Genomic DNA, 16,544 nt, shown 5'->3' with positions numbered 1-16,544 from the left:
AAAACAAAAAAAACAAATCCTTGCCCATCTAAAACATTGGGTTATTAGTATTCATTGTTGAGTTGCAGTAGTTCTTTATGTATTCTGGATACTAGTCAATTATCAGATATATGCTTTACAAATAATATCTTCCATTACGTAGATTTTCTTCTCACTTTCTGGGTGGTGTCCTTTAAATCACATTTTTGTCTTTTTGACAAAGCTTGGGCTTTGGGTGTCATATCTAAGATGCCCTTGCCAAATTCAAGGATATGAAGATTTTCCCAATGTCTTCTTCTAAAAGGTCTAAGTTTGAGGGTTGACAGTTAAGTCTTTCATGCTTTTTGAGTTCATTTCTGTGTGTAGGGTGAGTAGTCCAACTTTATTCACCATTTGTTGAAAGACTATTCTTCCCCCCACTGAATTATCTTGGCATGCTTTTAAAAAATTTATGGACCCCAGGTTGATAATAAATAAATACTTAGTTCTAGTCCATTTTTTGTAGTTTTCAGTGTTTAAGACTTATATTTCTCTTATTAAATTTACTTCTAAGTGTTTTATTCCTCTTTTTAAATCCTCATCACCTCTTTCACTCATCCCCCATCCCCTTCCCTCTGGTAAGCATCAGTTTGTTCTCTATAGTTAACAGTCTATTTCTTGTCTTGTCTCTCTTTATTTTCCCCGCTATGTTCATCAGTTTTGTTTCCTAAATTTCACATATGAGCGAAATCAGATGGTATTTGTCTTTCTCTTATTGACTTATTTCACTGCTACATTAAATGGAATTGTTTTATAAATTTCAATTTTGGATTGTTCATTGTTAATGTAGAAAAATACAATTGAGTTTCTTATCTTGATCTTATATCTTGCAGCCTTGCTGAACCTTTTTTTTATTAGTTCTAATGGTGTGTGTATGTGTGCGTGTGTGTGTGTATGTGCACATGCACGTATGTGATTTCTTCTCTGTGTTAAGTTTCACATATTTATGGATTTCCCAAACTTCTGTTGCTGATTTTTAATTTAATTCCATGGTGGTGGTAGAACATATTTTGTATGATTTTGAATCTTCTAAATCTACTGAAACTTGTTTTGTGGTGTAACACATAGTCTTTCCTGGAGAATATTCCATGTACACTTGAGAATAATGTATTTTGTTGTTGAGTAGAGTGTTCTATAGATGTCTGGTTATTCTGGGTTTAAGTCTTTTGTTTTCTTTTATTTTCACTTTTGTTGTTTATTGTTCTATCCATTACTGAAAATGGGCTACTAAAGCTTCCAAATATTATCATTGAATTGTCTATTTCTTCTTTTAACTATGCCAGTTTTTTACTATTTAAAATTAGACACTTAAGGGGCACCTGTGTGGCTCAGTTGGTTAAGCGTCCGACTTCACTCAGGTCATGATCTCACGGTTCGTGGGTTCGAGCCCCGCATCGGGCTCTGTGCTGACAGCTAGCTCGGAGCCTGGAGCCTGTTTCAGATCCTGTGTCTCCCTCTCTCTCTGACCCTCCCCTGCTCACACTCTCTCTCTCTCTCTCAAAAATAAGTAAAAACGTTAAAAATTTAAAAAAAATAAAATTAGACATTTAAAATTGTATCATATACAACTCTGGAAATACTCATGTGTTTAGGGACTGTATTATTATGTGCTTAATATGTTTATAATTGTTACGTTTTTTGATGGAGTAATCCTTTTATCATTAGAACATAACATCTTTGTCTCTGGTAATATTTTGTAACAAAGTCCATTTGTCTGAATTAGGATAGGCATTCTAGTTCTCTTTCAATTACTTAATGCAGGTCTATCTATTTTCAGCCTTTTCCCTTCAACCTATTTGTGTCTTTGACCATATAAGTGTATCTCTTGTCCACAGCATATATTTGGGCCATGTTTTTTAATCCATTCTTCCAATATCTGCTCTTTTATTGCATTGTTTAATCCATGCATATTTAATGCAATAACTGAGGTCAGAATTACATCTTCCAGGGGCGCCTGGGTGGCTTAGTCAGTTAAGCGTCCGACTTTCGCTTGGGTCATGATCTCGCGGTTCGTGGGTTCAAGCCCCGCGTCGGGCTCTGTGCTGACTGCCAGCTCAGAGCCTGGAGCCTGTTTCAGTCTGTGACTCCCTCTCTCTCTAAACCTCCCCTGCTCACGCTGTTTCTCTCTCTCTTCTAGAAATAAATAAAAATATTAAAAAAAAAAAGAATTACATCTTCCAATTTTCTATTGCTTTCCATATGTCTTATGCTTCTTTTTCCTCTCAATTCATCCATAATTGCCTTCTTTTAAATAGATATTTCTAGTGTGTCCTTTTAGTTACCCTGTTGTTTCTTTTACTATATATTTTTTAGTTATTTTCTTAGAGTTTCTTGAAGATCACAAGCAATGTCTTAATTTATAATCAACCATATTGAGTTAATACTAACTTAATTTCAATATTATGTAAAATCTTTGCTCGTATATAGCTCTATTCCTATCCTCCTCCTTCGTGTTACTATCTTAAAAAAATTACACCTTTATATGTTATAAACACAAATTCTTTGGAATCTAGAAAGTGACATTCATGTAGAGGACTATGTGCATGCCCAGAAAATAACTCAGAAAGCCCTAATCTTTCACCCTTGCTGATCAAAAGGGTCTGCATAAGCAGGGAGTGCAGGCTAAGTAGAGTGAGTTTTCTCTAGCTTCCATCTGGAACACTGAAAAAAAAATATCCCATTATACAAACAGAGCCCTCAGTAGAGGATGATTCCAAGGAATATGTCAGAGCTTTTCGAGGCCTTCTATGGACTTCTGTTCCCCAGCTGTTGCTTTTAATTCTTTTTGTTTATCCTCTTGTTTGTTATTGCCACTTTAGACGGCTATAATGTTAAATAATTACCTGTTGGGGAAAAGTCTGTTTGTAGTGAGTAAGCTCAGAGTCAGATGAAATAGAGACAACACTTGCAAATGGAGTTTCCAGGGAACTGCCAGACAGGTCAACAATGACAATATTTTGTGGTGGGACTTTTGGGGGGCTCTAAACCTATTCTTCCTTTTTCAGTGTTTGCTGGCATACTGGTTTTCATTGCTATCATGAATGTGAGGGTGTTCATTTTCAAGGCTACCATGATGCTAGGAGAGGGGAGCGCATTATGGCAAGTGAAATCACCAGGAATCTTGCTGTACTTCTTGAGAATGAGTCTTTCTCTTTCTTTGTTATGATTGTTGTAATCCTTTGGTTAATTTTCAGGTTTCTGGAAAAGTTGGTTTTGATAATATTTTCAGTTTTCTCGTTTTTATGGAGTAGTGTAATTTTTAGAGGTCCTTACTCCATCATTCTGGAAGTGTCTCACACTGACTATACCATCTGTTATACCTGCTTCCTCTTTGATGCTTTGGTTAATCTTTTGTGCTGCTAAGGAACAATGGTGGACAATACCAAGGCTCTACCTCTCTTTTCATACATTACCTAAAATCCAGCCTCGCTTATCATTGTCATCATGCTGGTGAGTGATGAAGTGATGACCAACAAGTAGGGGAGGGGCAGAAGGTATGCCGTTTTTCAGTTTTATACAACTATAGAACTATAATAGTTGTTGGTAAATTTATTTGGAGTATTGTTGTTGTTGTTGTTGCTGTTTCCCCAGTTGGGAACGAAGGTCTGTGTGTTTTTCAGCCAGGAGTGATTAACCTTCCAATCCTTTCTTGGGCTGTGTTTTGGGAAATTGAGCAAACCTGGAAGGGACAAGTGGCTACATGATAGTGGCAGATACTCAATGTCTCCAAGTTGGATCTCTTTTCTGTTTATGTCTCTTCCTCCAGTGCCAACTGTCAGTGGTTCTAAAATTCCTTTGCCTTCATGGTTGTAACCATGAGAGTCTGGGACTATGATAAAAACAAAAGGCAAAAGCTGGCCTTATCACAGAATTTTAGGGGATTCTTATGACGTCTGGTAGCCCACATGGTACTAGATTATGGATGCTGCCAGTCTGCTGAAAAATAAAATGGACATTCTGGATGTTGTAGAAGAAAATTGCGCCCCTTAGCCAACTGTAACATTTTACACTCATGTCTCACTTTCAGCACCTGCCTTGCCCCATAACCACGTACACTGGAAGAAGAGGGAGTAGGATAACACTGTTTGGAGAGAAGGGGGTGGGGATGAACCGGCCATCAGCAGCTTCCACAGTAACAGATGAGGACTTTGTCCATCATCTTCAGAGCTCTTTGAGCTCTCAGAATCCTGTGACATTGTATCTGACATCCTGGCACGTGTGTCTCTTCTCCAGCAAGCAGAATGGTGAAGGCAAATCCCTCTAAGGCTAAAGGGACTGCAGGCTGACACCAGGTGGTTGTGATCAATAGGGAGATGTAGGGAAGCACAGGAGATGCTAACAGTGTTCCTCCTTGACCCTTCAAAAACGAAGCTTTGCAAACTACCCTCCTAGGACCATACAGACCTTATGCTCCCTCTCATCCTGTCGGGACATTAGGTAGAGTGGGGATGGACTGGAGATGGGAAGGACTGGAGAATATGAATGAGGTCAGAGGTGGCAGGAGGTGAAGCCGGGTGGGGAGGCACATGAGAGATCACATGAGCGCTTCTAACAGTGCCTGCCACCTACCACATAAAAGATGCCCTGCAAATATATTCTGGTTTAAAATCTTGAATTGAAAACGCCAAAGCATTGTAAGAAACCAGGATGTGTTTCCCCGCCCCCCCCCCCCCGCCCGCTGCAATGAATGGTAAAAAGAAGGCGAATAAGTAAAGAGAGATTGAGAAATATGTTCTAAGAACCTGAGACAAGAGGAACAAGAGTCATACAAGGCAGCAATGTTCACCGCCCCAGAGGAGTGAGTTTTCTCAGTTGAATGGACACTTGTCTCTGGCGCCCCTCATTTGCCCACAGACCCACCTGGTATGTTCCCTGTGGCTTTGCAATAACAGACGTCCCGTCTGCAAAGGTGGCACAGCAGCTACTGTCCTCGCAGTTGGTGATGATAGTGGCATAGTGTGCGTTTTCTATCCGCATGCACTTCACCTGCCTGGTGACCGTACGCGGACTTTCGGCTGTGGGCAAATGCAAGGTAAGTGGATATGACAGGATGCACACTCTGGGAACACGCCCGCCTGCTGAGTTTGTTCCTGTCTCCCGGCCCCCAGACCAGAGGTGGAGACAGGTGCTGAGGACTCATGCCACAGGGCTGGCATGTGGTCTGCTCACTGCCAACGCAGAGTCATTCTTCCGGAATAATCCTCCCTACTTGATTTAGTGTGCTATTTTGTTCTCATTGCTATATTTATTTTGAGAAACTGAAAACACCCGGAGGAGCAGAAAATATAATTATTCATATACTCACCGATCAAAATGTACACTTGGTAATGTTTCACCGTATTTGTTTCAACATTTTTCATATGTATACAAGCAAAACATTACAGGTGAGTTGAAGTTCACTTTTCTCCTTGTCTCTGCGTTTATTCCCTTCTCTTGAAATCTACTTTTATCTTTTCTATAAATATGTGTATCAAACATAGTCCATAATCTTTTGTGGGCTCTAACTATGCATAGATTATATATTATTGTATATATCAGTCTTCACCAAATTTTTCTACTTAATATTGCATTGAGACCTTCAGCCTCTTGATATACAGGTGTGTGGGAATATATGTGTATGTGTACTTCATTCCTTTTAACTACTACATAGTATTCCTTTGTAATTAGGTACTGCCTTTTAGTTTTCTGCTGCTGCTGATCATCTATTTCCCAGTATTTTGACATTAGACTTGGAGTTGCAAGTCATGCCCTGAACACATTTCCTTGGACAAATGTGTAAGAATGTATAAGAGAAAGAGTGTCTTTCTACATATACCCAGAAGTGGAGATAGTGCATCATATCACAGGCACATTAGAAGATTATAGGTATTTGTAAATCACCCTCTCTGGTGGCTCCTTTAATGTTCCCTCTAACCAGTGGGGTAGGAAGGGTGTTTTTTTCCCCATTCACTTGCCAATTTTGTTGCACTTAATTTGGCAATGAAGCATTTATTGCATTAAACAAATAAACTCTGGAATTGAAGAAAAGGGAGTCAGAGAATTATTTGTCTTTAAAAATCTTGTTTCAGGGGCACCTGGGTGGCTCAGTCGGTTGAGCGTCCAACTTTAGCTCAGGTTATGATCTTGCAGTTCATGAGTTCGAGCCCCACATCAGGCTCTGTGCTAACAGCTCGGAGATTCTGTGTCTCCCTCTCTCTCTCTCTCTGCCCCTCCCCCACTTGCACTCTGTCTCTCTCTCTCAAAAATAAATAAACCTTAATTTTTTTTTTTTAAAAAAACTCTTATTTAAATGTAGGTTAGGAAGGACGTTAGGCTTTTAGAGTCTCTGAACAGGTTCCAGTTAATTTGCATCTGTAGGTCGTTTTTCTCTCACACCATCTCTCTGACAATAAGAGGTTTGTTCAGAAGTGAAGGGGGACCTCATTGAGGTCACCTATATGCAGATAAGATTCCTTAAGAATCAGTGGAAACTGGTGTGAGAGCTGATGTCCAGGGCCATTGAGTCATGATTATTTTCTTTTAGTTGCCATCAATCAAGACCAATCTAGGTTTTAGCAGCGAAAATAGAAAAAGGTACTATTACTATCTATCAACCAGCTAGAGCTTTTATCACTCCCACGTCTGTTGGGGATAAAGATTGTAACAACAGGGTCTAAGAGGCTCTGCTCTTGACTGTACACATACTCTTTGGTTGACAGAGCTCTTCAAAAAATTATTTTTCTTGTGTATGTTAAAAAAAGCATTGAAGTTTCTCCTGATCTGATTCTAAAGGCATAAAATATTTGGGGTGCCTGGGTGACTCAGTTGGCTGAGCGCCTGACTCTTGATTTCAGCTCAGCTCATGATCCCAAGGTCACGGGACTGATCCCTGAGTTGGACTCTGTGCTGAGCATGGAGCCTGCTTAAGATTCTCTCTCCCTCTCCCTCCGCCCCTCTGCCCTACTCATCCTCTCTCTGTCTCTCGTTCTCTCTCAAAATAAAAAAGCAAAAGCCAAAGAAAACTTACTTATTTCTTGATCATCTGGAGGAGTAATATGATCTTCATAAACTTGATAGAAGGTTGTGATTCTGGTCCCATCAGCATGATCCACTATCCGAGTACCATCTTTCCTTTCCACAATGATCACTCTGTCTTCTCGAGTTGTCATAACCTGAACATGCAAAGGCAGAGCATGGTCATTTGGTCAGGAGGGTTAATCCCAAGTATGTTTATTTGATACCTAATTGAATACCATCAAAATCCTGGTTATCTATTTATATGCTAAAGCCTTACCTCATCCACTTGGACAAAGCTTTACAACAATTCCTAGGAGGCAGGCAGTGCTATCCCCATTTTTCAGATGATGGAACTTAGGCTTAGAGAAGTTAAGAAATTTGCTCAAGGTCACTCAGCAAATATCTGGGCTGGTGTTGACTAAGGCTGTTTGGCTTGAACATTGATGCTCTTTCCCTTGTATTTCTGAATGAAAAGTTAATATTAGGACTGGCCTGGCCAAATTCTGTCTGGGAACCTGACCGCAGGTCCTGCCTCCTTGAAAATTACAGGTTTATCCCTTGGGTAAATTCCTAGCAGTGCTATTGCTGGGTCATAAGGGAGTTCTATTGTTAGTTTCCTGAGGAACCTCCACACTGTTTTCCAGAGGGGCTGTACCAGTTTACATTCCCACCAACAGTGTAGGAGGGTGCCCGTTTCTCCACATCCTCGCCAGCATCTAGAGTTCTCTGATTTGCTCATTTTAGCCACTCTGACTGGCGTGAGGTGGTGATACAGAAATGCTGAGGCATAGGAGCACATGTACCCCAATGTTCATAGCAGCACTCTCCACAATAGCTAAAACATGGAAGGAGCCTAAGTGTCCATCAACAGATGAATGGATCAAGAAGATGTGGTTTATCTATACCATGGAATACTACATGGCAATGAGAAACAATGAAATCTGGCCATGTGTAGCAACATGGATGGACCTTGAGGGGGTTATGCTGAGCGAAATAAGTCAGGCAGAGAAGGACAAATATCATATGTTTGCACGTATAGGAGGATTAGGAGGAACTTGACGGAGGAACAAGGGGGAGAAGAAGGGCGGAAATGGTGGGGGAAAGGGAGAGAGGCAAACCATGAGAGACTCTTGAATGCTGACAAAAACTGAGGACTGATGGATGTGGGGGGGATGATGGATGATGGGCATGGAGGAGGGCACTTTGGGGATGAGCACTGAGTGTTATGTAGAAACTAATTTGACAATAAACTATTTGTAAAAAAAATAAAATAAAATAAAATAAAATAAAATAAAATAAAATAAAATAAAAAAAGAAAATTACAGGTTTAGAGTAAGCATGACCTGCAGAGGCTGTCCAGCATTCTCTGCCAGTCTCAACCTAATGCCATCAGAACAGAAGGTGAAGACTGGTGGGGAACGGAGGCTGTGGCTTCTTGTGTCAAGCCGATCATGTCTGCTTGCGTCTGTGGCCGCCATGCATGCCCCTTGTGGGCTGGAAGGGTAGAGGAGGCTGTGTCTGTGGGTTGTTGCTGGGCCTGCTGGTTGGATGAGGATGCTGCACTGACCATGCTGCATTTCCTGCCTTGTATCCTTCCCTAGGCTGAGCAAATGCAGGTGCAGAGTAAAGCCGAGATGTTCTGCTAGTTTGATAGCCAGTTTTAACCTGTAATCTCTCCCATCGTGGTGGAGAGCATTACTGTGGAAGATGGATAGAAGGTCTGGGAAGAAAAATGGCTGCGCTCGCCCAATTCAGGGAGCCTCAGTGTTGTCACTCTGCAGCCTGCTATGTCCCAGGTCTGTCCCAATGCAGAGTACTGGCCACGTGCTGTGAACTGTGATGGATGCTGGACATACAACAGCGGACGAGACTAAAGTTTAAGTCCCCATCCTTCAGGAGGTACAGACCAGAGGGAAGATAGTCATTAAGGAGGCTGCTGAAGGAACGCTTGGAGGGATCAGCTGGTGTCTGTAGGGAGGGTTCTGATGCGGTCTGGTGCCAGAGCTTGGATTTTGTGAGTTGGTGCAAGGGAATAGCATGGGGGATGAAAGGACACCAGGGTGCAGTGAGGAGAAGGGTGGGAGATAAGGCTACATGGTGAGGGACCACATCAGAGGGGGCTTTAAACTGTATTAAGGGCTTCAACCTTTATCCCAGTGAGGGGCAAAGCAGGACTAATGTGTAGGGGTCACAGAATAAATTTACTTAGTCCTGGCAAGTGCTTCAGTCTGAAAGAACCACCAAGCCCTTATATACAGTAGCTAACTGGTTGGCCAGTGAGGCTCTAAACCCTCAGGGGTGTGTGTGTGTGTGTGTGTGTGTGTGTGTGTGTGTGTGTGTGTGTGTGTGTGGCTGAGGCAGACATGGAGATGCATGGTCTGGATCTCTCTTTAGGATAGACTGGCTCCCCAGCTGTGGGGTTAGGGGCCCCTCAGCAAATGTCTCGAGCTCTCAGCTCTTTCCACATCTGCCTCAGTTGCAGAGATGCTTTGCCTGACTTGCATGTTTCCAGGGTAACTGCTTGCTGTGTCTGAAATAGGCAGGAGTATGCCGATCTGGTTCCTGCTGCCAGGCTTGGGACACTGGGGCAGGGGACACTGGTTCCTGAGCACCTGCCAGTTCACTGAGGCTTCGTCGGGTCTCTGCCACAGCTCTGCTTCTCCCTCTGCCCTTCCTTGCACAGATGCTGTCCAATTGGCAATAATCATACTGCAAATTATATAAAACATATCTCAATCATTGAGTATTTTGTAACTTGTACTGTCCCAATTGTATGGGCCACAATATTTCACTGAAGAGTCCAGATGGATGTGAGAATGGGTTTATTAGTTGCTTTTTGACTCAAATGTCAGGGGCTGTAGGAAGCAGGAGATTATTGTCTTCTAATCTCTTTACAGCAGGCAGAAATCACTACATGTGAGAAAGAAATGCACACTGTTCATTTTAGGTGCTTATCATTGGAACTCTCCACCGGTATATGTAATGAGAAATACTGCTGAAGAACACAGGGGTCAAGAGCGTGAACTCTGGAGTAAAGCTGCTCGAGTTCAAATCCTGACTTCATGGATGGCTGGGTGACTTAGGCAAGTGGCTTAACTTCTCTGTGCTCTAGTTTCCTCATCTGCAAAATGAAGGCAACACTAGTTTCTTCTACAGGGATGGTACGTGGGTTAAATGAGATAATGTTGATAAAGTGATTAGCACTTAGTCATCAAAGTAGCAAGGATTAATACTAGCTCTTTATCCAGTATAGATATTTACATATTATTTAGAATTATCCAAGCATTTCATAACACCACATACACTGACATTTTCTGGTAACCATATGGTGGGACAATTATTATTCTCCATAGGGCTAAGCATCCAGTAGCAAGAATATTTACTGAACACCTGATAGTGTTGGATCTGGCACTAATCCCCTCAACTACTTCAGATAATGACGATTACCTCCATCTTGTAAATAAGGAAAACCAGATTAGAAGCTTGTCCAAAGTCAGACCCCCCAGTAAGGAGTGTGCAGCTGGGGTTCAAACCCAGCTCTACGTTACCATAGGTCAGTGCCCACGTCTCTAATTCAGTGATAATCGTGTCAAGCATCATGAAAGAAACACATCCATTGTCAATTTTGTCTCACATGGCCATGCGATTTCTTGGCCCTTCTTTCCCTGGTGGCTAAGGACTTGGGGTCTGGAATGTAATTTCTCACTCTACTATTTGCTGTGTGCTTTGGGGAAAATTATTTAACCTTTCTGTATCTGCCTCACCTGTAAAAGGGAGACAGCACTAGTTTACTGTGAGAATAAAATAAGAATAGGGCTTGGCAAACAGCGAGTGCTCAGTAAAGATTATGATTACTGCTGTTTTTATTATTCTGTTAGGTGTCTGATGTTCAATGCATGCATGAATCGAGGCCCTTGGATGTTGGTTCATGCTTCCATCATGATGATAGATAGTAATAAGAGAAATTTAAGTAAGAAACACTTATGAAGTGAGAAATAGTAATCACATTTGCATAGTAAGCCAAATGATCTACCTCAGGGGCTGAATGAAAGTGAGTTATTTGAAGTGCCCATTAAACCTTCCTGAGATGATATGTGCTTTGAGTCTCACAAAAGAAGACAGCTAGCAGACAAGGGAAGAGATTACAAAACTATTTCAGAAGCAGACTAAAGAAGAAAGGAAAACGTGTTTGCTTCGGTAATGTAATTCATCTCAATAACAAGCAGTCATTTTGCTTTGGACCAGCAGCACGAGGCTATAACTAAGGGTAAAAAGTCCAGAAACCAGATACAAGGCACCTATTCTTTGCATTGTTTACATGCAGAGGGTGCTGCAAAGCCAATGTGAGATGTTAGGGGTCCAGCTGAGGGATGGAAAGAGCCCAATTTTCAGTCACTGACAAATGCTTCTAATTAGAGTCCACCGCTTCCTGGAAACACTCTTGACCACATTACTTAACTTGTGGAAGCCCAATTTCCTCATCAGTGTAATAGAATACTCACTGGTGCAGAGACTGAATAAGATAATGTCCACAAATCCCAAAATCCCTAACAGAAAGCCTGGAACACAAAAGGTGCTACTGTTCATCCCAGGAGTTTTGATTTCACATCACAAGCCAAACCAGCATTTTCTATACCACTCATTTGTCATTTATTCTCAGGCTACAAACAAAATCTTTTGTATAGTTGCTAAATTCTTGAATTATTCAATGTGAGTGTCTCCTTAAATATACTATACATTTTTCGAAGTCAAGGATCATGAACAAATTTCTACCACTCATTGCAGTTGCACCCAAAGGAGGAGGAACCAAGCATAGCTCCTCAACTTCTAGAAGATACGAGACACACAAATACATTCAACATAGAGAAACATGACACAATCTTACAAATCTTACATGTGGTACAGATATTCACGACCTGTTCCTCATTTCGAAAAGTAGTATTTCGTGGTACATTATGCTAGTCAAATAAACCACACAGTATTTTTCTGTTTGGGAAGATAGATCTATCTGTTCATCTATCCACTTATTTACCAGTTACAGAAAATCAATTATCTGCCAGGCACTCTTCTATGTGTTGCAGAACTCTATTGATTTATAAAAATGTGCAATAGACAATAGTTTGCCATACCGTTCCAACGACAGGATCTGTGGCCTTAAAGGATAGTAATGGGGTCAAGTCTGCTATTCTTTCCAGTCCTCTGGTGCCAATCCGATTTCCTTCAGGTGTGGTTGTAAACCACGTGCCTACATGAACCTCTACAGGAGTTACTGTTTGAACTGTCTCTGGGTGAGGTTCATGGCTTTCATTCTTATGTGCCACTGATGACTGATTTTTGTGACTTTTTCCTGTAGAAGTTCAAGTAAAATCAAACACAATGTAACTATAATATCAATTACATAAATTATTACATTTTAATACACTGTAAACTACCTCAGATACTGTGGCATAGAAATGCTATGCAGTTTTCATCAGTTATATTATTTTTCAAGTGGAAACAATGTATCAAGTTATGCACTTGAACCTTGGCTGGATTCCCACCACCTCTCTCCAAATAGACACAGGCATATACAGCCCACCTTCCATGGCACAATACCTATTCTGGTCAACTTTTGTGTACTTTTGAGTCTTGTTTATAGCTCCCAGGATTCCAGGTTTGGGGTTCTGTACCCTAGTTTTTAAAGCCTACCTTTGCTCCCTTCCTTTGACTTCTTCTTTTTGACTTACTAAACTCTAGCATTTTATGAGAATTTTAACTCTTCATTCCCCTGATTTTGTCATTGTTCGTCACAGATAGGAGACAGCTTTCTTCAGCCCTGGATCTGGAGAACTTTACCAGTCAGGCATCTATCCTTGGCCTCTCACTAAGGGAGAGGATTTGTACAGTTCGACTACTACACTGATAATCGTCTGGTGCATATCTCGTCCCTATCCCTCCCTACCACCATCTATTCGGAAGACAGAACTGAAAAAGTCCTCATGGAATTCTGAATAATATTTCAATCCCTCTATCTGGATAGATTTGCTCCATTTGCATAATCATAAGTAATCTGTAGATGAAATTTGCCAGTGTTATCAAACCTCAATGATGAAGTGAATTCAGACCCAGAAGCAAATTACAAGAAAAGATAGTAAAGGATTGTTAACTCTTGGAAGATTCATCAGATTCAGAGTATGAAATGTGCATCGGAGCATGGATCTTGGCTTAAGTTGTAGACTCAGCTAATGGGGAGATGCAAATAAGATAGATGCATGAAGCTAAGCCTTACCATTGCCCTCAGATTTAATTAGAACTTCTTTCTATTTCCAGAGTATCAAAAAGAGCACTGAAAAATAGATCTGTAGAAATTATTTAGAATGAATCTCCGAGAGTCAAAGTGATAGAAATAATAAGAGAGATAAAAATCTCTAACACCTGCTTAATTAGAATTCTAAAAGAAGATAAAAAAATGGAACAGAAACAATATTTGAAGAGGTAATTATTGAGAACTTTCCAGGATTAATGAAAGATATTAACCCAGGGATGTAAGAATCTCAATGTATTCTCACTGGATAAACAAAAAGAAATCCATACCCAGGTAAATTGTATTGGCATTATAATTTAAAAAGAAAATATTTTCAAGGCAGTTAGATGATCATCACAGGAACAGCAATTAGACTGATAGCCAACTTTTTTTTTTAAAAAAATAATTTATTGTCAAGTTGGTTTCTGTATAACACCCAGTGCTCATCCCCACAAGTGCCCTCCTCCATGCCTATCACCCCCCCTTCCCCTTTCCCCACCCCCATCAGTCCTCAGCTTTTTCTCAGCATTCAAGAGCCTCTCATGGTTTGCCTCTCTCTCTCTCCCCAGCTGTTTTCACCCTTCTTCTCCCCCACGATAATCTGTTAAGTTCCTCCTAATCCTCCTATATGTGCAAACATATGGTATCTCTCCTTCTCTGCCTGACTTATTTCGCTCAGCATAACACCCTCAAGTTCCATCCATGTTGCTACACATGGTCAGATTTCATTCTTTCTCATTGCCATGTCGTATTCCATTGTATAGATAAACCACATCTCCTTGATCCATTGGTCCATTGATGGACACTTAGGCTCTTTCCATGTTTTGGCTATTGCTGAGAGTGCTGCTATGAACATTGGGGTACATGTGCCTCTAAGCATCAGCAGTCCTGTATCCCTTGGGTAAATTCCTAGGAATGTTATTGCCGGGTCCTAGGGGGGTTCTATTGTTAATTTTTTGAGGAATCTCCACACTGTTTTCCAGAGGGACAGCCAACTTTTCAACAGCAACAGTGGAAGCAAGAAGACTATAGAGAATATTTGTAGAGAGAATTCTGAGAGAAAACATCTGTCAATCCAGAATTCTGTATCCAGTGAAGTTATCATCCAAGGACAGAGACAACATAAACACATTTTTCAGAAACTATCTGTTATATGGTAAATGGATTAGAAGCTCTGGTTAAAAGATAAATATTATCAAGCTGAATTTTTAAAACATTCCCCTATAAATTGCTCATAGGAGACACATTTAAACATAAACCACAGAAAGTAAAATAAAGTATGAAAAAATTACACTGTAAAGGGAATAGATCATGGCTGGTGTGGCTAGAATAATATAATAATATAAGCAAAATATACTTTTGCCCTCATATAATAGACATTAGGGCAAAAAAGAATCCTAAAACGAAAAGCCATTGCATGCCGATAAAATGTTAAAATCACCATGAAGATATTACAATTTCTAAATTTACCCATATCTAAAATTATATCCTCAAAGTATATAAAGAAAAATCTGCAGAACTATTAAAAAGATGCAATCATTTCAGGAATGAAGAAGTAAAGATTAAACTATAAGGAGTATAGCACTGAATAGATTATTCTACCCTTGTTTAAACATACTTCTGCTGAAATAAACTGATATGGTAGATTTAAAATATCCATGAAGTTATACAGTACTGGTTGGTAAATTTGACCTCTAGAGGAAATATGGCTTGCTGTCTGTTTTTGTATAGTCTGTGAAGTAACACTTCTTTTGACATTTCTGTATAACTAAAAAATCAAAAGAATAATATTATCTTGTGACACATGAAAATTACATGACATTCAAATTTTCGTGTTCATAAGAAAGTGTTATTTAAACACAATACAGCATGCTCATTTGATTATGTAGGTTCTATGGCTACTTTCGTGGGACAAGGACAGAGTTGAGTAGTTGTGATAGAGATAATACAGCTCACAAAATATAATTCAAATATTGACTATCTTTCTCTTTGCAGAAAGGTTTGCTGAACCTGGAAATGAACCGGACAACACAACTAACAGGTTTGATCTAATAGCTATAAAGAGAACATTATACTCAATAGCTATAGGACACATGCCCTTTCACGGACACACAGACTTTTTAAAACACTTGCTCATATATGAGGCTATCCATAATGTTTCAATAAATTTCAAAAGATTAGTTAAAAATCAATTATTAAAAAAACTAGAAACACTTTATAGTATTGGAAATTTAGAAATATTATGGGTCAAAAAGGAGGTCATTATGGAAACTAGAAAATATTTACAGCTAAAACATAATGAAAATTCTAAAGAGTATTTCTTGTGAGACAGGAGAAGCACTTCTGGAATGGCAAGAAAGGACCTTCAAAAAACCATCCTGCATCAAAACAGCGTGAGAACGCTGGGGGAAAAAAATGACAAAGTCAACTCTTCCAGAATTCTAGACATAAACCAAAGAATTGCAAGAGTCCAAGAAACAATTCAAGGAAACAGTTGAATCTCAATAAGAGCAACTGCTTTATGTTGTTATTCCTTGTCCAGTTCTCATCCTGCATCCCTCCCCTCCCCCCACACCTCCTCCGCCCCATCTCCAGCCCAGCAGTCGCCTTTGGAGTCACAGAGCTGTGACAACCTGGCAGCCACCGAAGGGGGCAGATAGTCCTGCAAGTCTCCCTGAAAGCCCCATTCCCAGACACTTGTCATTGTTTCACTTCTCTGAAAACACCCTGAAAATCCTCACTCTGACCCGAGTCAGAATTCACTCATTATAAGCCACCTTTTCCTGGAGCTCCTGCCGAAATATTCAGTGGCAATTGTTTACAGTGTGGCTGTCTGAGGCAGCAGTGGCAGTTGGGGCAAACAAGAGGCTGATCTAAACACTTAAAAGGAAAAGCTAGAGAACGAGATGACCAAAGGGACTTTGAAAAACTCCACCATTTTCCTAGGAGTCTAGAAGGCCACACGCACACGCAGGATTATACTCATATCCAGGAAAGATCTGAGAAACACCAACTGACTTTGGGTCTAAACTGTGAGAGTGATGAAGGAAGGCATCCGTTGGCACACACATTCCCTTGGCAAAGGCTGGGAGCCCTTTTTTGGCTTGAGGCATGTAAGGGAATCCCTGCCTAATCACTAGCTGACCACTAAGCTAACAGAGCAGAGTTCAGGAGCCACACAGGACAAAGGAAAAAAGCCCAGTAAAGTCACTCAACAAACAGCAATAACAGCAACAACAACAACAAA

At 40.5% G+C, this 16,544-nt stretch overlaps 1 protein-coding gene across 1 annotated transcript in view; it reads right to left on the bottom strand.

Annotated features, from left to right (window-relative positions):
- SPAG17 (sperm associated antigen 17) overlaps positions 1-16,544 on the bottom strand; it is a gene marked incomplete at its 5' end in the record, with an annotated part of 91,790 nt that overhangs the window by 62,358 nt on the left and 12,888 nt on the right. The window contains 3 exons of the mRNA XM_039242734.1: positions 4,879-5,033; positions 7,025-7,169; positions 12,144-12,361. Of these exons, the coding sequence (XP_039098665.1) occupies positions 4,879-5,033; positions 7,025-7,169; positions 12,144-12,361 (518 nt within the window). The remainder of the gene's footprint in view (positions 1-4,878; positions 5,034-7,024; positions 7,170-12,143; positions 12,362-16,544) is intronic.

The sequence above is a fragment of the Hyaena hyaena genome, unplaced genomic scaffold (assembly GCF_003009895.1).
Source record: "Hyaena hyaena isolate Hyena2069 unplaced genomic scaffold, ASM300989v1 scaffold_217, whole genome shotgun sequence".
Lineage (NCBI taxonomy): Eukaryota > Metazoa > Chordata > Mammalia > Carnivora > Hyaenidae > Hyaena > Hyaena hyaena.
Note: the sequence above shows the minus strand (reverse complement) of the source record. Positions and strands in the feature narration are given on the sequence as shown.